The 24,297-nt window shown below is 37.2% G+C and overlaps 13 protein-coding genes across 13 annotated transcripts; 7 read left to right on the top strand and 6 right to left on the bottom strand.

Moving 5' to 3' along the window:
- Positions 1 to 5: 5 nt before the first annotated feature.
- Positions 6 to 3,259, top strand: BmR1_04g08670 (FACT complex subunit (SPT16/CDC68); the record flags this gene model as incomplete). The annotated part of the gene is made up of 8 exons (XM_021482712.1): positions 6 to 190; positions 211 to 299; positions 320 to 441; positions 465 to 782; positions 855 to 2,443; positions 2,465 to 2,602; positions 2,626 to 3,203; positions 3,225 to 3,259. 8 exons carry the CDS (start codon positions 6 to 8, stop codon positions 3,257 to 3,259), a joined length of 3,054 nt encoding a protein of 1,017 aa, XP_021337887.1.
- On the top strand, positions 3,656 to 4,996 carry BmR1_04g08665 (hypothetical protein; the record flags this gene model as incomplete). Its single annotated transcript, XM_012794864.1, has 1 exon — positions 3,656 to 4,996. One exon carries the CDS (start codon positions 3,656 to 3,658, stop codon positions 4,994 to 4,996), a length of 1,341 nt encoding a protein of 446 aa, XP_012650318.1.
- A 566-nt stretch (positions 4,997 to 5,562) lies between these two features.
- On the top strand, positions 5,563 to 6,155 carry BmR1_04g08660 (small subunit ribosomal protein S9e; the record flags this gene model as incomplete). The annotated part of the gene is made up of 2 exons (XM_012794863.1): positions 5,563 to 5,625; positions 5,649 to 6,155. 2 exons carry the CDS (start codon positions 5,563 to 5,565, stop codon positions 6,153 to 6,155), a joined length of 570 nt encoding a protein of 189 aa, XP_012650317.1.
- BmR1_04g08646 (conserved Plasmodium protein, unknown function) lies at positions 6,521 to 7,812 on the top strand (the record flags this gene model as incomplete). The annotated part of the gene is made up of 3 exons (XM_021482711.1): positions 6,521 to 6,683; positions 7,472 to 7,698; positions 7,720 to 7,812. The coding sequence occupies 3 exons, from the start codon at positions 6,521 to 6,523 to the stop codon at positions 7,810 to 7,812; spliced, it is 483 nt and encodes a 160-aa protein (XP_021337886.1).
- Positions 7,911 to 8,920, bottom strand: BmR1_04g08645 (conserved Plasmodium protein, unknown function; the record flags this gene model as incomplete). Its single annotated transcript, XM_012794860.1, has 2 exons — positions 7,911 to 8,315; positions 8,336 to 8,920. 2 exons carry the CDS (start codon positions 8,918 to 8,920, stop codon positions 7,911 to 7,913), a joined length of 990 nt encoding a protein of 329 aa, XP_012650314.1.
- A 48-nt stretch (positions 8,921 to 8,968) lies between these two features.
- Positions 8,969 to 11,623, bottom strand: BmR1_04g08640 (thrombospondin-related anonymous protein; the record flags this gene model as incomplete). Its single annotated transcript, XM_012794859.1, has 5 exons — positions 8,969 to 9,101; positions 9,124 to 9,346; positions 9,367 to 9,525; positions 9,546 to 10,442; positions 10,465 to 11,623. 5 exons carry the CDS (start codon positions 11,621 to 11,623, stop codon positions 8,969 to 8,971), a joined length of 2,571 nt encoding a protein of 856 aa, XP_012650313.1.
- Positions 12,444 to 13,145, bottom strand: BmR1_04g08635 (hypothetical protein; the record flags this gene model as incomplete). Its single annotated transcript, XM_012794858.1, has 1 exon — positions 12,444 to 13,145. The coding sequence occupies one exon, from the start codon at positions 13,143 to 13,145 to the stop codon at positions 12,444 to 12,446; it is 702 nt and encodes a 233-aa protein (XP_012650312.1).
- Positions 13,146 to 13,282: 137 nt separating this feature from the next.
- On the bottom strand, positions 13,283 to 15,962 carry BmR1_04g08630 (hypothetical protein; the record flags this gene model as incomplete). The annotated part of the gene is made up of 4 exons (XM_021482710.1): positions 13,283 to 13,412; positions 13,434 to 14,655; positions 14,920 to 15,834; positions 15,857 to 15,962. 4 exons carry the CDS (start codon positions 15,960 to 15,962, stop codon positions 13,283 to 13,285), a joined length of 2,373 nt encoding a protein of 790 aa, XP_021337885.1.
- Positions 16,308 to 16,636, top strand: BmR1_04g08625 (U6 snRNA-associated Sm-like protein LSm2; the record flags this gene model as incomplete). The annotated part of the gene is made up of 3 exons (XM_021482707.1): positions 16,308 to 16,310; positions 16,332 to 16,500; positions 16,524 to 16,636. 3 exons carry the CDS (start codon positions 16,308 to 16,310, stop codon positions 16,634 to 16,636), a joined length of 285 nt encoding a protein of 94 aa, XP_021337884.1.
- On the bottom strand, positions 16,862 to 17,344 carry BmR1_04g08620 (Bis(5'-nucleosyl)-tetraphosphatase [asymmetrical]; the record flags this gene model as incomplete). The annotated part of the gene is made up of 2 exons (XM_021482706.1): positions 16,862 to 17,175; positions 17,197 to 17,344. 2 exons carry the CDS (start codon positions 17,342 to 17,344, stop codon positions 16,862 to 16,864), a joined length of 462 nt encoding a protein of 153 aa, XP_021337883.1.
- On the top strand, positions 17,603 to 18,829 carry BmR1_04g08615 (conserved Plasmodium protein, unknown function; the record flags this gene model as incomplete). The annotated part of the gene is made up of 2 exons (XM_021482705.1): positions 17,603 to 18,682; positions 18,704 to 18,829. 2 exons carry the CDS (start codon positions 17,603 to 17,605, stop codon positions 18,827 to 18,829), a joined length of 1,206 nt encoding a protein of 401 aa, XP_021337882.1.
- BmR1_04g08610 (hypothetical protein) lies at positions 18,880 to 22,910 on the bottom strand (the record flags this gene model as incomplete). The annotated part of the gene is made up of 3 exons (XM_021482704.1): positions 18,880 to 21,534; positions 21,556 to 22,503; positions 22,593 to 22,910. 3 exons carry the CDS (start codon positions 22,908 to 22,910, stop codon positions 18,880 to 18,882), a joined length of 3,921 nt encoding a protein of 1,306 aa, XP_021337881.1.
- BmR1_04g08605 (Pre-mRNA-splicing factor cwf2) lies at positions 23,059 to 24,294 on the top strand (the record flags this gene model as incomplete). The annotated part of the gene is made up of 1 exon (XM_012794852.1): positions 23,059 to 24,294. The coding sequence occupies one exon, from the start codon at positions 23,059 to 23,061 to the stop codon at positions 24,292 to 24,294; it is 1,236 nt and encodes a 411-aa protein (XP_012650306.1).
- Positions 24,295 to 24,297: the final 3 nt, after the last annotated feature.

Genomic DNA, 24,297 nt, shown 5'->3' with positions numbered 1-24,297 from the left:
CTACAATGTCTACTGGAAAATCTGAGATTGTGATAGAGGAAGATCAAATAAGGCAGAAATTGGACCGTTTGTTTGAGAAATGGAAAAATCCACCGCCAAATTCAAATTTATCTAAAGTGAATTGTATATTGACATTTACCGGCAAAGCAAAGACTGATGAAGGTGGTACCTATCAGCAGGAAGAGATACAGTATGTAGACGTTTACTTAGATTATGGTTAACAGGTTATCAGTTTCCAGAGACATTGTTTTTGTTTATAAATGATGGAAGTTGGTTAATTGTTACTAGTCCCAAGAAAGGTAAATTGTGTGCAACATAGCAACTTATATCGAGCAGATTAAAAGTTATTATAAGAATCTCCAAATAATTCATAGAGTTCCAAATGATGATAAATATGCACTAAATAAATTATTTGATATTATTAAGAAGACCATAAATGTGGTAAATTTATAATTTATATTTAGCCTGTCATTGGAGTTCTTGGAGATATGGAATTTCATGGAGATTTTGCATTAAATTGTAAAGAATTCTTTAAAAATTATCAATCATTAAGTGTATCCCATGATATATCATCAATTATCGCAATAAGAACTGACAAGGAAATTGTTTGGCAACAATGTTCTGGGCATTTAAGCTGTGGTGCCTTGAAGTTTGGTTTGATAAATGTTATTGAAAATATATTGGATACCGAAACACATGAAACCCATTCTTCAATTGTCAAACAAAGTTTAAATTTGAAGCCAGATTCTAGACTTGTTACTAAACTCGGGGATAAGTTTAAGGTTAGCAAATTGTAAAATAGTGAAATTTGATAAATCCAACTTTCACTATTTTACAATTTGCAACTTACACAGATGGATTACAATGAAATGGAAATTTTATATGGAAATGTACAAAGTGGACATAATTGTTCATTGCGGATTGGCGCTAAACCTACGGATGAATATTTATCTCATGATCCAGGAACAATTTTAGTTTCTATTTGTTCAAAATACCATGAATATTATACGTGTATAACCAGAACACTGATTCTCGATGGCAGTCAAGTACATAAGGATGTTTATAATGCATCATGGCAAATATTATCATTTGCAATTAATTGTCTAAAACCCGGAGTTTCATTTGCAGAAGTATATGATAAGGTATACGATAGAGTTTCAGATAAGTATCCTAAGTTATTAACAAATTTTAGCAAGAATATTGGTCATGCAATTGGTCTAGAGTTTCGAGACAACAATTTAATATTATCACCAGAAAATAAACAATCAATATTAGAAAATAATATGGCTATATTTTTATCCATAGGCTTTAGTAAAGTAGAAGGGGATAAAAATTCAAATCCATTCTCGGTTTGGTTATGCGATACTGTTTTATTGCGTAATGATACTCCATTGGTGTTTACAGATGGAATTACTAAATTAATAGATAATATTAGCTATGAACTTGAACAGGAAAAACCAGAAAAACAGAATAAGGTAGCCGTTTCGGCATCTGTATTGAAGAATGCTGAATCTGTGATACTTAAAGATAGGCTACGCCGTCGTGATGCCAACAGTAACGCTCATGCAAGTCATCAACAAGCACAAGAACAGTTGCAACGACAAAAAGTTTTGAGGGACGAGAAGTTGGAAGAGATTAAAAAGAGATACGGAAGAGAAGGAAATTTGGGTACCAATGTGATAAAGAAGGAATTTATTAAACTAGATACAATGCAATGCTTTCAAAATCCCGATATGTTCCCTAAGGACATTCAGCCTAGCAAAATTTTTGTGGATTACCGTGGTGAAGCAATAATGCTGCCATTAAATGGGTATCATGTGCCATTAAGCATATTGAGTGTAAAAAATGTATCGTGTAATGTTGAAGAAAATAATAAGTTTTATACGTTACGTATTAACTTACAAGTTCCAGGTTCAAATTCCTACACTAAAAGTGAAGGAAATCCGTTGCCTGAAGTATCAGGGGCCAATGTCTTATTTATAAAAGAATTAATTTTCAGATCGACCGATGGCAAGCACATACAATCAGTCTTCAGGAGTATTAAGGAATTGTTTAAGAGTATAAAACAGAGGGAGAGCGACGCAGAGACAAAGGGCATGGCAGTGCAGGATAAATTACTGATTAATAAGACAGGCAAACGAATTTTATTGAAGAATTTGATGGCCCGACCGAATATTCAAGGCGCAAAGAAAACTGTTGGAATGCTTGAAGCTCATGAAAATGGATTTAGATACACAGTTAATGCAAGAGATAATGTTGAGATTGTAGATATAGCATATGAAAACATAAGATTTGCAATATTCCAACCTTGCGATCGTGAACTAATAGTTCTAATCCACTTCCATTTGAAATATCCAATACTAGTGGGTAAAAAGAAGACACTAGATTTTCAAGTATATTCTGAAGCTGGAACTCAAGTGGATGATCTGGATAATAGGAGGGGGTAACCATTGTAATAATATAGTGGCGCTTACTACGATCCTGATGAGCAGCTTGAGGAGATGAGGGAGAGAGAGATGAGGCGAAGGCTCAATTCTGACTTCAAAAACTTTGTTACCCAATGTCAGCAAGTTAGCAATATTAAATTTGATCTACCCTATAGGTAATTTTACACAACTAATTCAGAGAACTTATGTTTACAGGAGTGCCAATGAAAAGCAATGTAGAAATAATACCTACTGCAAACTGTTTATTACACCTTATTGAATGGCCACCTTTCATTTTAGAACTGAAAGAAATAGAAATTGTATCACTTGAACGCATCCAACATGGATTACGTAATTTTGACATGGTCTTCATTTTTCAAGATTACACCAAACCTATTAAACGCATAGATCTGATACCAGTGGAATTCTTAGATGTTATTAAACAGTGGTTAAATGAATTAGGTATTGTATGGTATGAGGGGAAGAACAATTTGCAATGGACAAACATTCTTAAGACTATACTCTCTGATGTAGAATCTTTTGTTGAGAATGGAGGATTTGAAGGGTTTTTGGGCGAAGGTGAAAGTGAGTATGAGGATGAGGATGAGGATGAGATGGATGGAGATGAGGAATATGACATAGACAGTGAGGAGGAGGATGATGAAAGCGAATATGATGATGAAGAATCATTGGCGGATGAATCGGAAGATGAAGAGGAGGAAGAAATTGAGGATGATGAGGAGGAAGTTGACTGGGATGAATTGGAGAATAGGAGTGGTATGCGTTTTGTTAATCTAGGAGACAAGATGCCCGCTAAAAAGGTCAAGGTATAACTTTATATCGGATCAATATGGGTTGATTTTGATGTGACAAAGGAGTGTCATAATTATACTAAATGTATACTCTGTAAATTTGTATGCATTTGCAATAAAAACACATTACGTGTTATTTTTTATTCGCCAACAAATATTACACATATGTAGTCGTGTGTAAGTAATGTCATTTGCGTGACATTATAAATTGTAAATAATGATTAAATAATAGTTACTATTCTCGGTTGCTGATATATTTTGAAATTTCATCATTTAGCTGGACTTTGCAATATGTTTTAGCGTACGAATATTACACCCCATCCAAAGTCAATCATCAGTCGATCTTAAATAGAATGATATAAAAATTCGTTGTATACTGCCAGAAAAGGAATTTTACAATAATATACATATTTATACATGAATCCAAGCGTTACGTTTTCCCTTGAACCGTACGGTCCCGGAGATTGCCGTCTATTAAGATATCTGCCTGGTGGATTCCCAGTTTATGAAGATGCTTGTAGGGAGGGTAGTGTCAATGCATGGAAGAATGCGGCACAGTCATTATGTTTGGCGGCTAGTTTGTGGGCCAGTCCGCCAAAACCCAGAGATTGGGAATTGGCCGGAATAGCCCGCATTGAAGCCAATAAATACTTAACTTCGGGATGTAAACTTATGGATTTAATGCTGGGTACAACCAATATGGAACGTGGGAAGAAGTTGATGTCTACTGAACCTATAGATGTCGACAAAACCAGCGACGACATTTGCAAATCATCTTACAATGCTAGTTTATCTGAGATGTTGATAGGGATGACAGCCAGAGATCAGTTGTTAGAAATGCTAATTGACAGATGTAACAAAATTGCTGGTGATTTTGATACCGAATCTCATACACTCAATCTGTCTAAAACGTTTATCTGTATCTGCCAACAACTACGACAGTATTTCAAAATTTCCCGGATATATAAACACTACGTGGATGTTGATTGTACTGATATTGATTTCTGTTGCACCTGTCAAGTTTACATCAATTTGGACATATACAATCCATTGAGGATATCCAACAATCCTACACTATATCCATACCCGCCCAGTGTAACTAGTTCTGTAGTGGCAACGCTCAAAATGATTGATCATGATCGATGGAATCTTGAGTTTTACGGCCATCTCTGCAAATTTATCCAAAAGAAGTATTTCTTGGTGGCCAAAATAACATACAATGGCACTACATACAGTTCATATGTCATCAATGGTAAAATTGATTTATCGCAGGTACTAACAAATGAAACAGCAAAACATATACATAAGGAACTGATTGCAGCGCAAATGACTCTGATGGATAAGGTAATCCTTGAACTTGTGTCAATTGGTTCTCTTGAATGGGATAATGACATTGTGCAGTTAGTTGATATGGATCCTGATAATGTTTGTTTCCACATCGATATTCCACAACTCAACGGTCGAATTGCTGAGTTTACGTTATCATATGAAAGTAGTAATGATAACAACTTAACGCCAAGTAATGGGGACAAACATGCGTTAGAACTGTTAATGACTTGCGTGATATACAAGATTAGAGATTTGATATTGCATGAATGGGAAATTTATGTTTTTGACGCGGCAAATAGATTTGCCGATATAGCTGTGCACTGGAAAAGTGGGAAAATCGAGAATACTGACATATTGTCTCAAATGTTCAACTACCTATTGCCAAAGCTCACTGCCGTATTGAGCAAGTTACATCCTAGTGTATATTAGATGATTGAATTTAAAGTAATTCATAAGTGTAGAATGATGATTACTTTTTAACATAATTATAATAAATCAGTAAGTGCAATACCAGACACTCCATCATTGGAGGAGAAATGTCCAGTGTTGGTAGAAGTGTTCGTTATTTTGCCAAATTAACACATTTTAGATTTCAAATATATTAGTAATATTGAATTAAAGATGTTAAATAAATTGTTTACTTGTTATATTACTAAACATTAGCGTGATTTGCAGAGTTTTAATTAAATAAAATGGCTGTAGTGCCATAGAGTTATATAAATTTGAGTAGTTACAATAAAGTTTAGGGCTATATTTAATTGGTAACTTTAAGCAATTAAACATATTTCTAACAATGAATGAACAATGTAAAAAAATTGTGGCATTAATTATTGTGCAAAGGTTGTATTAAATAGAAATCTGGTAATAAATTTTTAGAAAACGCCAAAAATACATGAGAAATATTGAAATAACTGCATGACTAATTAAAATTGGTTGATAATTTAAATTATCACATATAACGCAATTGATGGTGGGGCGCCTCACAGCCAAGTACCATGGCTAAGAGTTATAGAAACTCGAGTAAGACATCCAGGAAGCCAAAGAGACCATATGGAAAGGTAAAAATATGAAATTGAATCAGGAGCGCTTGGATTCTGAACTAAAATTGATTGGTGAATACGGTCTCAAGAATAAGCGTGAAGTCTGGCGTGTCCAATATGTTTTGGCAAAAATCCGATCTGCTGCTCGACATCTTCTAACCCTTGATGAGAAGGACCCAAAGAGGCTATTTCAAGGAGATGCCCTTCTTAGGAGAATGGTTAGATACGGGCTTTTAGGGGAGGGGGAACAAAAGCTTGATTACATTTTAGGCCTTACAACGGCCAAGCTGATGGAGAGGAGGTTGCAGACTAAGGTGTTCAAATTAGGCCTAGCCAAATCTATTCACCACGCTAGATGCATGATTAGGCAGAGGCATATCAGAGTTGACAAGCAAATTGTTGACATCCCTTCCTTTATGGTGCGAGTCGAGTCTGAAAAGCACATTGATTTTGCAATCACTTCACCGTTCGGAGGTGGCAAGCCCGGGAGAGTTAGGCAGAAGACTCTAAAAAACTCTTCCTCTAAACAAAATGATGATGACGAATGACGGATTTACTTAAACCTCTAAGCTAGGCTAGGAGTACTAATTATACGTTTAACTTTTAGTTACAACTAAATAAATTTGGAAAACTAAATATGCAGATATATTGACACTCTAAGTGTATCATGATACTTGATTTGGCAAATGTATCGAGTTGTCCAACAAAGATACGTGATACATTGGTGATACACTTTATGACATTTTGTGAGCGAATTTAGTATGAATTAACTGTATATATTAGGTATATGTGTAGAATTTATGAGTAAAGGGGTTAAAATGTGTGTGAACACACTGGAGCTTGTTGAGATAATTGGGTATTAGTTCTGTAGTGGGGTGGCCCAGCATATCTGTATACAATGAAGCAGAATGGCATGAACTCCACTTTCGAGTCCCCTGGATATGTACCGGTAAAATTGAAAGACCGGTACGGTTGGAAAGGTCAAAAGAGAGGCCAGCGCATTAGGATTGTCAAGGGAACGGGCAACAAGGGAAATAGAAGGAATTACACACTTGGATATGCCACTAATCCCAGAGGTGAATATTTGTCAATTATGTCACTCATAGTTCATCACTCACTCACCTCTAATTTCAACTTATATCGCAACTGATCGCATTTTTGACCGTTTGTTATGTTTTATATCGCATATTGTAACTGCATTACCCAAACATTTTCAAGTAATAATATTTATAGAGCAGCATTTTCGAGTAATGGATTAATTGTATCTTCACATTGGTACTGTTTTACCTTGTTTAATGATTAACTGCTCATTTGGGCAATTATTCTGATTTATTGATATTATATTTATGCTAGTAATAATAAAGTTATTTAATCCTGAAGTTTGGTGTTTTTTGTTTGTTTGTTTTCTGAATTCTGTCATTTTGGGGCGTTTTGGATTTTTTTGTGTTGATTATCACTCTTAGTATGGTTGTCGGAAGATCTTATTTCGGAGAATTTGAGTTGGTTATTGTTAATTACCTCAAAGAATATAACTTTGAAATAAAGATTAATGGCGCTATTTTATGAATTTACTTTGTTTCCGGATTTTTTATACTTTATCTGATGTTAAAACGTTGCAAATAAATCATATCCACTTATTTAGGATTACCATACTCCTGGTTATCCAAGCAACACATTCTTTCACTATTACTATCTAAATATTAAATGTTTAATCTTTATCAATAATTGCTATTTACCATTTAGCAATTACTACTAACGCCAACCATAATACCAACATGCTGCATCGATGAGTATATAAGAGTTTGGGAGAATGATGAGCTTTATATATGACTTAAATATTGGAAATTGAAACATACTAATTTAGCTCGCGCCAACTTTGTCATTGGAAGAAAGGGATTTAACGCTTCCAGGAGGAAACCTATAAACTCTGGCTTTCACAAGTTTAACAATCGGGGTCCACAACATAAGAATGGCACACGAGGTAGAATTATATTGAGGCGCACGGGAAATAACCGCTCTAATCGGAGACAAGGCTGGAGTAGGAGACAAAATGTAAATGGGAAGCAGAAGAAATTGACAAAGGAAGGATTGGTTTGACTTTATTAATTTTAGGACATGGATCTAGACAGGTACATGGGAAATGATGATACAATTAAATTCAAACTTGACAGAGAGCTCGATGATTACTTTAACAAGGAAAGCTAGACTATAATGATTTAGTCATTTTTTGTACAATTGACATAATTCTAGTTATGTGTATTTTGTTATTTTGCAATAGATATCCATTTGAGAAATAGCCCAGGTTATGACTTGCTATGCGTAAATAAACGGTCTCTGCTGCAATCGATAGTAATAATGTCCTTATCCGTAGCTTGTGATTGAATATATTTCCTCAAATCCCGTTCTAACATGATACCCTCTGTATAAATTGTAGCGTCCAAGAAAACCTTATAAATCTCAGTGCATAAGTATGTTACATTGTCCAGCACTTGTTTGAGAGTAAATAGTTTTGCCGGTCCCGAAGTCTTATAGTAAATACTGCACCAAATGTTGTAAACGGTAGGATGCCAGAATAAGCGGCTAGTAAGTATTTTAATGAGAAGTTTCCACATAAAGCCTTTTAAAACAAATGATATACACCCAAACGTTGCATAGCTGAGTAATTGTATTAGCAAGGGATATTCTATTAAAACGCCAATTAGTAACGTCTAAATGATTGAGTTCTTACTGGAAGCGATGCTACACCAAGTAGATGTTCAAAGGGGATATTTGATTTATAATAAATCATTTCTATTGCATTTGGATTAGTACGCCGTAAAAGATTTAAAACCTGTATTGATGTATATGGCGAATTGACCGTAAGCTTGGGGTTATCACGATTAACCACCCTTACCAAAATTGTAGAATCTGGAACAGTTAATTGTACAGAACATTTCAATTTGTTATTGGGGCTACTCTTTGCTATTTCCCAACAATTAGTGGCTTTGGTATCTCCATGTATTGTGGCACCTGCTTTTCTGGCATGATTAGTTGATTGTAACTTGAATGTAGAGAGACGCTTTATATTGTGGGCTATGATCGGAAAAATGCGATTATATGAACGTGTGTATGATGTGATTAGGTCTTCCAGTAAATTATAGCCCACAACCCTCGTACTCACATCACATGCTAGTGGAATCCCTGTGTTGCCTTTTAACTGCCGCTCTATGTTAATGGCTAACGAATAGTTGGCAAACGGAAATTTTGGTAGTCGAATCGTGGTAACTAGGGCTGTTATGTTTAGTAAAATTAATGGTGCCAGACGCGGTGGCATTTGTGACTCGCTGCTAGTCACAGATCACATAGATGTGTGACGGACAGGTTAGGTCGTCTCGCCCCAGAGAGTATCGTCCATCTCAGTGACAGTAAAGCGCTCCTCCTCGTTATCATATTCCATTGTTCCGCTTTCCCTATAATTTACAACCTCCCTTCCCTCAATTGGGGTTGTCTGCTTTCTAAGCATGCATTGACGCTTACCTCCTAAAGTAAACATAGCCACTGGAACCCAGTAATGCAGCGGCGCCAATAATTCCACCAGCTATCTTATAATCAGTGTAATTATAATCCTTATCATGCTTTTCATCGCTGTTATGCTTGTTATTGCCCTTTTTACTGTCATTACCGCTCAAAATTTCACCACCATTTATACTGCTGTATTCTTTCACATCGGCTGCTTCACTTTTATAGGAAGATAGCACGGCTGGGTAACATAATGCTTACATTGTGTTGACTGGTGGGTATTTCTCTTCTGTTTAAGGTCATTTATCCCATCAACTGTTGAACGATCGTTAGCTGCACTATATGCGTGTTGTTCGGGGCTTTGTGGAGCAGTTTCGTAAGCTATAGTTGTTGGTGGTGTTTCGCCATAGGCAAATTCATCTAAATTAAGTGCCACCTACAGGGATTTTCGTCATATGAATTATTGGTAGGGTTTCTATCATCATCTTCATCATCTATCCTTTCTAACTCTTTATGTTCATTGACAGCATGTTCTTTGCCTGCAGTATAATTATAATCTCCATTTGTAGTACTTTTCTCAAATTTTGGATCATTGTATGTTCCATGGGCAATCATTCCTACGTCATGTGAATTATTAGTGGGGTTTCTATCATCATCTTCATCATCTATCCTTTCTAACTCTTTATGTTCATTGACAGCATGTTCTTTGCCTGCAGTATAATTATAATCTCCATTTGTAGTACTTTTCTCAAATTTTGGATCATTGTATGTTCCATGGGCAATCATTCCTACGTCATGTGAATTATTAGTGGGGTTTCTATCATCATCTTCATCATCTATCCTTTCTAACTCTTTATGTTCATTGACAGCATGTTCTTTGCCTGCAGTATAATTATAATCTCCATTTGTAGTACTTTTCTCAAATTTTGTATCATTGTATGTTCCATGGGTAATCATTCCTACGTCATGTGAATTATTAGTGGGATTTCTATCATCATCTTCATCATCTATCCTTTCTAACTCTTTATGTTCATTGACAGCATGTTCTTTGCCTGCAGTATAATTATAATCTCCATTTGTAGTACTTTTCTCAAATTTTAGATCATTATATGCTTCATTATTACCGTCGTCACTGGCATCATCTGTCTCAGGTCCAATGGGAACAGGATCGATATCATTTTTGTGCGAATGGTTATGGTATTTGTCATTACATTCATCCGTTTGCAAAACTGCGGTAGGAATTCCAGAGATAATAAGTGTTTTTTCATTCCCCTCATAACCTATTCTCTTCCTATACCTCTTACTACCTTCACAATCAGACCATTCACTCCATTGACCTAACTTAATATTTTTTGTTACCTATATAATTTTTTGGGCACGTAGAGTTACCACAATCTTCTTCATCTACCTCAGATAGACCCTGTTCAGCGCAAGATTTACCACCATTTGAGGCTGGCGGATCATCAAAAAAGGTACGCTTTCGCCGCCTAATTTCGGGTCCACATGATTGTTTACATTCAGACCATTGGCCAAAAATACCACAACCCGCATCCTTTGCACACTCTTTTAACATACAATCCACCTTATCTATCATTTTGATCCCCAATTCCTCAATTGATTTCCCATGACCTTCTTCCTTCTGCATGAGAGATCTGTATCTTATTTTGACTCCTAAGCCACAATCAACGCTACACTCAGACCATTCACTCCACTCAGAAGCTTTTGCGTCAATAGAACATACACTTGCCTCGCAAATTTCATTTACTGGATCATAATCCACAAATTGTTCATCACAACTTCTACCCCTCCTACCATGATCACCAACTGTTTCTGATTTCAACGTTTCTAACTGCAGTAATTGCTTGGTTCTCACTCCTTTCCCACATTTAGCACTGCACTTAGACCAAATAGACCATGTTTCTTTGCAAATTGCATCTCTTGGATTACTATTGCACACTTGTTTCATCAAGCCTCCCAAAATATGTTGTAATTGCGTCCAATTTGTGTCTATAAAGGTGGGACATGGGCCATGTGATTCGTGACATCCGGCAATATGTCTGCACTCACTTTTGGAAGCTTTACCGACGCCAACAACCAAAATGGAAATTCCTTCACTTCTCAGTTGCCCTGCAACTTGGCTGGTTAGTTCTGGGTCGCTACTGGCTCCATCTGTGATTAGTATAATTGCCTTGGGGACTTTATTTCTGGATCCAATCCTAAAAGTCACTTCTCTGGCAAATGTTAAGGCTAATCCTGTGTATGTCAAACTATTTTTGGCTTTACTGGTCCACAACTTCTCAATATCTCTCAACGCCAGCAACTTAGATTTAGATCCGCTATCTGTGAAACTGATTAAGTTCCTTATGGCGCTGCCAAATGTGACTAATGACAAGCGAACTCTTTTGTAGCCTATATCTAAGGATGTGACTATTTCTTTAATGAAAGGGACTAATTCTTCCCACTGATGCTCTTTGATGCTACTTGATTCGTCAACCAGTAGCAGAAGGTCTAGTTGCATTCTACAGTCTGTGTGAGTAATTTCTATATATTTTTAACATAAAATGTTTAGAAACTTTTAATTGCATTAAAAGCGTATACATTTTTAATCATTCTATATGTACAATGTATATAACGTATATGTTGGGTAATATTGTCGGGTTTTTTTAATTAGTTAGTACTCTCATAATCCACAACATGCTTTTAACAATCAACTCATAAACAATTTACAAAAAGGACAAACATATGTGTTATTATGGAGTTATATTTATGTTATGTCAATTACTAGTTTGTCATTAATTTTTATGAATGAACACAATACACAATGTATATAGTAGTGTTGTAGTTGTGAAAATTTCAACCGCAAAGGCACAATTATTTTGCAATAAATAATTGCGCGGGATACAAATATCCAGTTTTAAACCATATATGCTCGTATAGGTTGTTTGGTCATGATATATACTTACCAGTAGATTCATTGCTCTTTATACCATCTTCCAGATTGTAATTTGACAAATTTATCGTATTTGCCCCTACCAAAATTACTGTAGTTGAGATTGCAATTATATTTAGTAAATATATTTTATACATATGGTTGTTCAATGTAATGTATTCTAGATTCGTCGCAGCATGTGCTAAATTTAATTCTAATAAATAAAGCTATTGTTAAACACTATTTATATTTGATTGCCTTTTGGTAAGTAAATATCACTAATTGGCAATCCATTAGCTAATATCAAACTATTAAGTAAGTATGCATGTAAAATGTTTATGCTAGCTAGAATTATGGTAAGTATTATTTGAGTAATTATAATTTGTAAATTACTAAAAATACAATTGAATTAAGAAACCCAACCTAGTAAATGTGGGATTACCCCTCTAATCCCTGATAAAATAAGCGCAATATCACCATGTTTACAATAGAAAGTCAAGTCCATGGGTTCCCTTTTCTTCTTAACCTTCGTTATAGTAACATCCTCTCCAGTGCTTTTGTTCTTCCTAATCGCAGGCTGAATTACATCAACCTGCTTTATTTGAGTTAGCCTAATTATCGCCCCTCCTGGATTTTCTTCGGAGGAAAATATGTAAATTTCCGACCCCTCAACGCCATCGAGTGAAATCCCTGAATCTCCGATCTCACTAAAATTTGAAATGTCCAACAAGGGTCCAAGTCGTTCAACAGGCACAAACACTGAAATTTTGGAGTCCTGGTCATACTTTCTCGATCCGTCAGCTACCCTTTTCATGCTAGAAAATATTACACCGCCGGATTTATAAGGCGCATTTTCAGTATCCAGTGATTTACCTGGGATCCTGAGTTTTATACACAAGCATGAATCTCTATTAAATAATGTTAGTATTCCGGTATTTTTTGCTTTGATTCCCGCTGCAGTAATTGTATTGTCAGCGGAAGGACTTGCTATTACAATGTCTGGTTCAGTTAATGTTCTTCTGGACCATAAATGCCGTTGTGCATAATATTTAATTCCATTTTGCGATATTAAGGGTGTCATTTGGTCAAACCAGTGGCGCCAAACCCTCATTACGACATTAGATATGTCTATCACAATATGCTTGTATGGTGCGGGTACTAGGGTAACGATAAGTTGTAATTTTTAATTAACAGATAATTAATTATTAGTTAATTTACAAATTAAAAATTATATACAAAAATTCATCTTCATTTTTCACCCCAAAGAGCATCATCTATGCCAGTTACGGTGAATTCCTCGGGATTCTCATCGTATTTGATTTCATCGTCTTCATCCCCGTATACCAATCCAGTATATCCATATCCAGTAGATTGTTTTCTACATAAAATTTGTCCCTACCTCTTATTAGCGAAGGCCAAAGCAACCAATCCAAATATCACAACACCACCAACAACACCACCGGCAATCTTGACATTTTGATTGCCGATAGACATTGTGTGAACGTCATTTGACGACTCAAAATCGTCTGTATGCGCTTCACTGTGTCCATTGTTTATTTTGATTACCTCATCCGCGTTATTATGTTTTGGATTTGAGTTGTTATCCCCAGCAACATTTTTGTTTGAGTGATTGGTAGATTTCACCGAAACATTTGATTCAATCGTCTCAGGCTTATCGGAGACTAACTTTCTGGTATTTGCTGTGTAGAACAAGGCGTTCTTGACTTTGTTTGCTGTGCTTAAAAATTTGTTTTTACTTTCATTACCCTTGTTTTCACCATTAGTGTCTTTGGTAGAGTCCGCATGCTTATTGGCCTCATGTTTTTCTTTAGATTCCTCAACATTTTCTGGGCTCTTGTGATCTACTTTGTGGATAGGAGTCTTGAAAGTATTATTATTTATTGGATGATTTGGGCCAATTTTATCAGTTCCACCAGATGTATTAATTGTATCTGATGTATTATTTGTTGTAGTTTCAACAGTTTTACCAGTTTCGGCTTGCGATTTGTCAGTTCCACCAGATGTATTAATTGTATCTGATGTATTATTTGTTGTAGTTTCAACAGTTTTACCAGTTTCGGTTTGCGATTTGTCAGTTCCACCAGATGTATTAATTGTATCTGATGTATTATTTGTTGTAGTTTCAACAGTTTTACCAGTTTCGGCTTGCGATTTGTCAGTTCCACCAGATGTATTAATTGTATCTGATGTATTATTTGTTGTAGTTTCAACAGTTTTACCAGTTTCGGCTTGCGATTTGTCAGATGTATCAGTTTCTTCAGTCCCATCAGTTATAGTTTCATCAATTTCTTCAACAGTTTCACCAGTTTCGGTTTGCGATTTGTCAGATGTATCAGTTTCTTCAGTCCCATCAGTTATAGTTTCATCAATTTCTTCAACAGTTTCACCAGTTTCGGTTTGCGATTTGTCAGATGTATCAGTTTCTTCAGTCCCATCAGTTATAGTTTCATCAATTTCTTCAACAGTTTCACCAGTTTCGGTTTGCGATTTGTCAGATGTATCAGTTTCTTCACCTGTGGGGGATTTTTCATCAATTGTGGATTTTGACCCTTTATCTTTATCCATTATAGGCGTAACTGCATTTTTTATGTCTATCCGATCTAAATTAGATAGTTTAATTGAAATGTTTTGAAAAAGGCAGATTTTACTAGGCATATAACAACATAAAGATAAATCATAATATATATTTAATGAAAACCCCACAAAATATACAAATACACCCAATTATCACTCATAAATTTTGAATTAGTCATATTAATTTAAATTAATATATATGTATATATGAGTGTGCTGTAAAAATCAACAAGTAAAATGAGAGTTCACTGGCAATTTTATGTATAGTTAAGAATTAGAATGTGACATACTATTTTTCTTCTTATTATTCAAATATTCAGCGTATTCTTCATCAGTCATACAATCTTTTAGCGTGCATTTTTTGAATTTCATATCCTTAAAATGAGCTTGCATTTTACAATCAACGCCTGGTTTAAATCCCACATAACCAAAAGTAGGCCCTCTTAACGTAGTGTAAGAAGTGGCTAAGGCAGATTTTACTGAATATGGAGAGCATGGCAATTTGCAAGAATTAAATTCGCCATATTGGATAAAACACACGGCATTTTGTGGCATACCCAAACACATTCTAGTGTAAGCATCTTTAGGTTCCAGTGGTTCATCTATCTTAGAGTACATGAAATTTGGACAGGGATAGGAATTGTCGAGTGTACAACCCATATGAGGTTTTAGCCAAAGCTTGGAAGTTTCACCAATGCCTTGGACGTAGACTTGTATTGGATAAGCGCGAACTTTGTTGAGAACCTTTTCAACTTCCTCATCAGAAATATACATACCATCTGATATGAGGTAGATCATTTTGACGGTATTTAAACGTTTGGACTTTTTAAACATTAAATAAGCCACATTCAACATTTTTTCCAACTTTGTACCAATCACAAAATTTGAAACATTCACACTCTTTTCAACTTCCTCCAACAACTTGGTCTTATCAAGAGAATGCTCTCCGTTCAGATCCACAAGGAAATCTTTATCATAGGTATGAGACATTATCAGACCCACTCTAAACCTATTCTCACTAATTTCCAGCTGAGAAACAAACTTTGGTAAATACTCTGCGATTTTTTCGCTCCAACTATATTTATCAAGCCCACCAGGCCATTTTACAATGATCACCAGATCAACATTGCCTCTACATGCAGGGTGCTCGTTTGAAGGGTTGCGATACTTTACTCCGTCCACATAGAAATAGTCATTTTTTTGTTCTGTGTTAGCTAGGAACTAAACCATTCACTTTTTGGGGTGTATTGGCCGAGACAATTATTGGCCCATTTATGATTATTAGGCCCAGCGTATATAGGATTCCGATACGAAAAATATTGGAGTTATGCATTTTCGTAAGTAGTTATCTATATAATGTCATATATTGGCCAAATCATTCCTATGCTATTTTTATAAATACAATAACAATACACTGGCACCCCTAAGCACATGCATAAATATCTATGGAATCTTGCGCTATAACGTTTCATTTGGACATTCGTTTATTTATTAATCAATTAAAACGACTAAATTTATAGTGTATACTACAGTAAATACTTATTCACAATGTTACTAGTGCGCTGCAATCAGTGCACCGTGTATATCTTACTCTGGCTATGATGTCATATTGCATACTCACCCACATACCAAGTAGTTGCGACTATTGAATGTGAGTTTGAGTTAATAGATTGGTACCATGGTAAGGGTTGTTCTGAGCTAGTTTTTTTTCAACTTCTTTCAAACTCTAGTGGAAAAGAACGCACAGGTAACGGTGGAACTAAAAAATGATTTGGAAATAACAGGGACATTACACTCTGTAGATCAATATCTGAATATCAAACTTAGTAATATTTCTGCCAATAACACTGATAAATACCCGCATTTGGCAAGTCACTAATCATGTAGAATTCAGTAAAGAATTGTTTTATTAGGGGTTCGGTAGTGCGCTATGTCTACATTAATAAAAAAGACATAGACTTCGATGAATTGCAGGATTTGTGCAGGAAATCTACCAAACAGCAATAAACAGATATTTTTAAATTATCGCTACCACATTTCAACTAGATTATCATTTAATAATAAGTCATTATTAGCATACGTTAACGACATTTTTGGGTAGTACATCGTACATGCGGGCCGAGTTCTACATTTATAAGAATGAATTAATGAGCTTCCATTAATCAAACTATTATATTCCATCATTTAATGACAATAATACTAATGTTACTACTGCAGAAATTTACAAAACAACTATGGAGTGTGAGTTATATGATTGTGCGCCTGTATAATAACATCAATAATCATTTGGTGAGAACATAACCTTTTCATTCTTTCTAAATCTGCCCATTCATAACTTGAGTGCTCCTCAGATAGTACAACAGATGTTGTTGGATTGTATAACTTTGCCAAAAAATATATACACTCCTTCCCCTTGTCGTTAGCCTGGTATTTCATAGATTTGGCAAAATTCTTTTCAATTTCATACATTTCAGGGGAAATTCCTGATTCTTCTAGAGTTTCCCTCTTTGCAGCTTCGCCAAAAGTTTCATTCTCCTCCAATCTCCCTAAATTAACTAGGTTGATACCCTTGGGTGGAGTGTAATGGAATGGTTCTCTGTGAGATTTTAACAACAAGAATTCGGGGCAGTTGTTTTTGTTGATGCGATACAGAATAATTCCACCTGCAGTAACAGATTCACTTGAGTCGCTAGCTTTTTTATTAAAATAATCCATAGATAAAAAGTTTTTTGAAAACACTGTGCGACTAATATGGAAAGAAAGAATTAATTTAGTGTTTATTAGTGTGCTAATTAGAGTAAATCTTGATATTAACATGCACTATAGGGTTACTTTTTAAATACCAACATAACTTAGGGAATGGGTTATCATCATTGTAAATGAATTGACAACTTTTAAGGAAAAATATGGTATAAATTTGCTAATTATCAGAAATTGTAAAAGATACAAAACAATATAATTTACAATTGTATAATGTTTACCGGTAGTCTTATAGCCTCTGAAATCGTTTCTCGGGTATGCAAGATTTCGGATCCAAAATTGGAATTCCAAGGATCACGGGATGGCAACGATTTTCAGCTGATATTGCCTAATCTTGATTTATCTTTAGATCCTCTTGATAAATGCGGGCTTAAGAATAGAAAAGGAGATGAGTACTCTATAGGAGACTTATTACTACTATTGTTATTAAAAAAAGAAGATTATACATACTCATTTGTTACCTCCAAAGGCTTCAAGTATATAAATGTACTGGAAAGGGAAAAGATCAAAAACATAGTAGAGTCATCTGAGCTTGTAAATACAAATCTCTCATCATCAATTATTAAAATTAAACAGCTAACCGTTAATGATGATATAAACAATAAAGCAGATAAAGCGCAGACTTTTACCTTTTCTATGACAATTTACGATAAATTGGAGCACGAATTTGGCCCTATTGACACTAAATTATTGCCCGTAGCGCTCAGCACCAATGAAATCCATCCTATTACCAGAAATTCTATGCTTATGAGTTATAAAAGGGGATATGAAAGTGTTCTGGAAAGGGCTAAAATTTTATCGCAAACAAATCAGACCAATGATACAATACAGAAATTGCAAAAAAAAAACATGCGCCTCATTGATGAAATATACTTTAGGTACAAGAAGAGACCCATAATCATTGTCCCCAGCGGGATCAACATCGTATGCAAAAACAACATCAAAACCCTGCTTGAAGAATCAAAGTATCTAGATCCTGCAAGTTTAATTGCTGAAACGACCGCACATCCAATGAATGCAATTGAACTAGTTCATAAAATTGGCGGGAAACAAATAAGATTTAGGATAATTGAGAATTCATACATCTCCAGAATGAGCCAGTCTGACTGGGTTAGCATAGTCTGCGTTATTATCAATCCCAAAGGAGGGAGGTGGCAATTCAAGGGCTACCCGTTTGAAAACATAGTAAACCTATTTACGACACTCAAGTATCTAATCGATTTATTCAGGGGGGTACTATTCGTTCATGACACAGATCCTATTCCGGATGATTTCACCCACTGGGATATCAAAGTGAGAAATCCCGTAACCCAGATTTGCCGTATTAGCAGATTGCATAGGCACAAAGATGCCTGTGTTACCAATGATTTTTGGCAGTATTTGGAATCATTTCTACTGGGACCAAGGAAAAAACACATCCATCCCACCAAAACTCTTTGATTTACTCGCTATTTTATTGCGATAATTAAACTACAGTCACGTTGTGCTGATTATAGTAAAATCTGTGTCAAATTCTTCAGGGCTTTGTCTGCAATATCTGCCGCGATTGCTCCACGTCCCTTCATACCCTCAATCAGCCTGACGCTCAGTGTGATAATCTGTTCCCTAACATTAGCATCTAGCGACCAAATAAACCTCCTTGCGTCCTCAACTCGTTGGCTTAGAATCTCGTCGATTACGGCCCCAGTGTAATGAATCACCTTCGGTTCATATTCACTTAGAATTGCCTTTACCATAGATTCTTTACCGTCGTCACGTTCTAGTTCTACCCCTTCAGCTTCATCAGGCGTGACTGGGTTCTCGATATCTGTGGTAACTGTCCTGGCGCCGCTGTTGCCGGGAGACAGCAACTCTAAAATTCTTTCAATACCAAATCCAGCGGAGGCCAGCATGCCAATGATGTTATCATCTACATCTGTAATATGAGACAACTGTAGTGCCTCATCATCTGTTAGCCTCGAGATCCACTCCTGATCTAGTTGACCAATCGTATATGGTAGCCCCAGCTTTTCAAACAGGGGTCTAAAATACTCAAAGTTTGGTATATTATCCGTTAGTGAAATAGGATTGTCGTCCGTTGCATCTGCATTCGCATCTGTCAACTCTATAAGATAATGAGCAAATCCGTACAATGAAGATTCAATCGCAACGTTAATCAATTGGAAGTCTTTGTCTTTGGAAGAATTATTCGTCTTGCAGTGCCCTTCCAATACCTGGTTAACAAAGTGACTAATTCGCAGTGACTTCAGGGTATCATGGACAGCTATATGCTCTGTCTTTGGGTATTTAAATGAGGCAAGATATTTTTCGTCAAACCTCCTTTTAATCTCTCTTGAACAAGAAGCAAACACCAAGCTATAGTCGGGGGGTAACGATTCTGCAAATACACTGGGTGCCGTATTAACTTTGTACATATAGTGCATTTTCAGCATCTGTAATAATAACAAATCATTCAACATCTTTAGATCACTCACATGCTCATCTATGGTGATGATCGGCTTTAGATCCTGGGTGTATTCGACATTTGAGAGGATCCCACTCCTCCAAATGTCACTAAATTTGATATCACACGTGGTTTCATTATTTTGTGGATCTTTAACAACTGCGGGTAGTGCATTAGAGAATATTTTGTCATTGTAATAACGGTATAGATTTTGCAAAACGTCCCTTCGTTCCATCCCATTCAAATGCTTCCTGGTGCCTTTTTTAAGACATTCTATGTACGGCTGAACATCCAAATGCTGCAGAGGCCCGAAATCATTATTTTCCAGCGCCACAAATTGGCCGAATGGGCCAAATGGATAAAGCTTTTGCTCATAACAAACCTCGCCCATGGCTTCTGCCTGTCTATTGTAACTGTGTATGAGCCCCTCCATAATGGTTTTGGATGAAATTAAATTATGCAAATGCCATTCAACCCTTATGTTTTCAAAAGAAACATCTATTGCACTAATTGCCTCTGCCAGTAACTCAATAGTGTTACCATAAAAACTGGATTTGACACTCTCTTTAATCAAATTCTCATAGAGTAACAATTGCTTGTAGTCCAGTTTGGTAAAATATCCTATTGCCTGCTTGGAGCCTAGCAGGCTTTCTATCATCATAAGGTTGCCAGAATACGCCAAGGAGTTTATTAGTCTAAATGGAAGCTTTCCAGATTCCCATGCGAAGTCTATCGTTTGCCTGAAATATCTATTCTTCATACACAACAAAGCTCGATCTGTATGGGATAATTTATCTACTGTGGCGCCAACGTGAGGCTCATGTCCACAGGCGTGGTCTGGACCGGGAGTACCCGTGGGCAGTGCTTCGTCATAGTGGAAGGGCCAGCAATTGGATTTTTCAATAACATGGCTCAGGTGAAAATTAATCAATTCACTGGACCAATACTCTTCATTTATGTTGACAGAGCGTTTGAATATTTCTACGCACTCGTCGAGCAATAATTTGCATATCAGAATTTTTTTATCTTTTCTAGATATGACGCAACTATCTCCGCCTGCGGTCTCCAATAATTTATTGGATAAGTATATAGTTACAGGCCCCAGTTCCGAATGGTTGGAATCATTCGTACTTAAATTTAAATTGTGAGAAGTTATATTTTCTTCACAAGGGGTCCCCTGCCACCCCCCGGTCAGGAGAGGAATTTTTCCCCCCCCATCGTCACCGGCTTCGTCAAATTTTGCCTTGGTGCTATTTTGTGCATCAATATCAGCGGTTAATTCTGCAAACTTTACATGCAGCGATGTCGGCAAGCGGCCTCCGAATAGGTTAAAGTTATAGAAATTCAAAATGTATTCTAGCGCTATGAGATCTTCAATGGGGATTAGGTCGTTGAGATATTCATTGGGGAAGAGCACAGGCGTATAATTTTTGACCAGATCAATCATTTTATCAGCACGAGATTCTGCCACAGTATTGGCTAAGATAGTGCCCTCTGCCGCGGATAAAAAGGAGGAGTCTAAAGACGGGTAGTTATTTGTCACCCGTATTTGGTCAAACAGACGCCTGATAAAGTGATAGGCTTTAATAATTGTTTCTTCTAGCATATCATTTGCATAATTCTTTTTTTCCCCATTTTGTGGGTCATTTGTATCATTTCGATTCTGCGTTTGTAAATGTGGTTTTAGCAATGATTCACAAGTCTGTGTCAAAGTATCACATACCGTGACAAGTGCGTTTTCCACAAAGTTAAGCTGCACTGGTTTGAGAAGCAGTAACTTGTCGTATCCCAGGGAAATGACGTTAGCTGCCTGCTCGAGATTGCCCTTTAGAAGGGCCCGAGAAAATTCATCTATGGGGATTTTCATTGTTACAATATGTTTGACTACTTCAGTGCCCTTAGCCGTCTCGCTGAGAGTTGCCTTGAATAAATCCATCGAGGAGAGGGCGAGGGGCGTGTCTATCTGCGGAGGTATTTGCAGAGATTTATCCCAGTCATTGAGTTTTCCGGATTCAATAAACGATTGTGGGGTGTATATGAGGGATGGAAATTTATCCATCATTGTGGGACTGGCAGCCCTATTGTGAAGGTTCACAAGTGCATAATCCATGGAACGGAATGACGGGTTTTTTAAAACAGTAGTGAATAGCCCTTCTTTTTCGCACTTTGATATTATTTTAGGTAGGATTTGGAAGCGTTGCCAGTTTTGTTCATTTTCCTTATCACCACTCCAGTATAGATTGTAGAATAATTCGCATGCACTGCGGAAAACAGTCAATTTTAGCAAATTTTGGAAACACCTACCATTACTATCGAAGAGTAATGGTCTGTAAAAAATGATTACGGGCAGGGCCAGTGAATCCCCGTCCCAAAAGGCGTATATGTCATTTTCGCAGTAGGGGAAAAATGAGACTGTATCTAAAAAAGTATCTGAGAGACAAAACTCCATATCTAGTGAACTGGGAATAAGCGTCTTGAAATAATTGAGTTGAAAGTAGTCCCATAGCAAAAGTATATATTGTTCCAGGTTATTTTCTCCGACCCTCGTAGACAAGAGCTCCTCTATGCAAATACTAGGCTGGTCGATGTACGGGATGCCATCGCGAGACAAATTACTGGTGAATTTGTCAATAGAAATTGCTATTTGTGGGTCATTATTAAGGTTGATTCTCTAGGTTAATTTATAGGCTAGTATATACACAATTCCTTTAAAATTTTGAAATGTGTCCAAAAATTTTAAGGAATTTATAAAATTTTTACCTTCAATCTGCAATTTATCCACCTTGCAGCCAATGGATGTAAACTCTTACCGTACAGTTGAGTTCCCTGCTGTAGTAACTTATCAAAGTTTTCCCGGTCCCAAAAGGCAGATTCCTTCAGCTCTAGATATGGTACTTGAAATGGACCGGGCTCAGGGGTAATAACAACATCCCGGGGCAATCTGGGCTGCTTATGCCTAAATGGCCTTATCACTTGTCCGCTATCGCCCAATTGGCTACTCCTGGGCAGGGTCCAACCACAAGCAAACGAACAACTCCAACTAAATACCACTAACGAATGGAAAAACCGATGAAGCATGAAGGATCATGTTCACACATAAATTATAGCCACTGTGATGGTCTAGTAATAATACATGTGCATTGCTGCAGTCGCTATATTACCATATTTGCCGATAGTGAAAGGCACCACAAAATGCCACGGCTTAGTGGGATTATGATAGAGTGACATGGGCGCTAAGCGGATGGGCGAGGAGCTACCGCCCAAGAAAAGGGGCGGACCCAAATTAGCATCTCTGAAAAAAAACAATAATGAAAATCGTACCCTACCAAACCCACTAGACTACATTGATTTCGGCTATGCGCCTTTCGCTAAAGATCTAGTTGAAAGTAAGGAAGCCACCGTCCACGATATACTTTCTTTAGGATTAACATTTTCTGACAATTTTCTTAACGCTGGGTACCACAAACCACCAGGGGAAACCGTGGGTCTTGGCGAGGAGGAGCTCATCTACGAGCCCATACCTGAAGCTGCCCTTGAAAAATTGGAGGACACTACGCCTGGTTGGGGTCCGGCTAGGAGGCAGGTAGAGCCTGGCCTCGGAAATTCTGTGTCGTATGTACAGGGGAACGAGAATTATAACATATGGTACGGCAAATATGCGACGGACCGCTTCGACCCTAGGCACCAGCTTAACGAACGGCCTCCAGCGGCCACAAAGTGCGATCCAGAGCTTGATTCTGGGTACACTAGGGCGGATTGGGACCCCCATGCTGGACAAGGATATATTTGTTTATATTTTGCGCGCGGATGCTGTTCATTCGGTAGTGATTGCACCTACTACCACAGGATACCGACAGTTGAGGACGAGGCAAGAATAGATGCAAGTTGCGACGTATTTGGGAGAGATCGTCATTCCAAGCACCGGGAGGATATGACGGGCGTTGGGTCATTTTTATCGCAGGGCAAGAGCCTTTTTTTGGGCAACGTATACCCCGATTGTTCGCTCGCTAATCCGGTGGAAGATTTGAAGGCTACATTGATAAGGGAATTTTCTCGGTGGGGCGCCCTAGAAGACATAACTTTAGTGTCCAGCAAGGGCATTGCATTTATAGACTTTAGATTGCGCGTGGCCGCGGAATTTGCCAAGGCAGCTATGTCTGACCAGCCCATCCCCGGCATCACTACAGCCCTGAGCGTCAAGTGGGCACACGAGGTAAAGAAAGAAAAGAAGGCAAACGTGGAGACAAGACGTCAGATAAGGAACAATTCAGTATGTCAGGTGGACTCTTCTGGCTACGGCTACGACACAAAGACTGCTGAGCAACTGGCCGCGGACCTGGCCAGGGAGATAGCGTTTGAGGAGAAACAGCGTCAGGCGATGGAGAACCTCGAGAGGCTGAACTCTGCGCTGGCGGGTGTGGAGTCCCTGGACGTGGGTGCTATGGAGAGGTCGTATTCATAGCCT

Source organism: Babesia microti, chromosome IV, assembly GCF_000691945.2.
Source record: "Babesia microti strain RI chromosome IV, complete genome".
Taxonomy (NCBI): Eukaryota; Apicomplexa; class Aconoidasida; order Piroplasmida; family Babesiidae; genus Babesia; species Babesia microti.
This window is presented reverse-complemented; position numbering and strand designations above follow the sequence as displayed.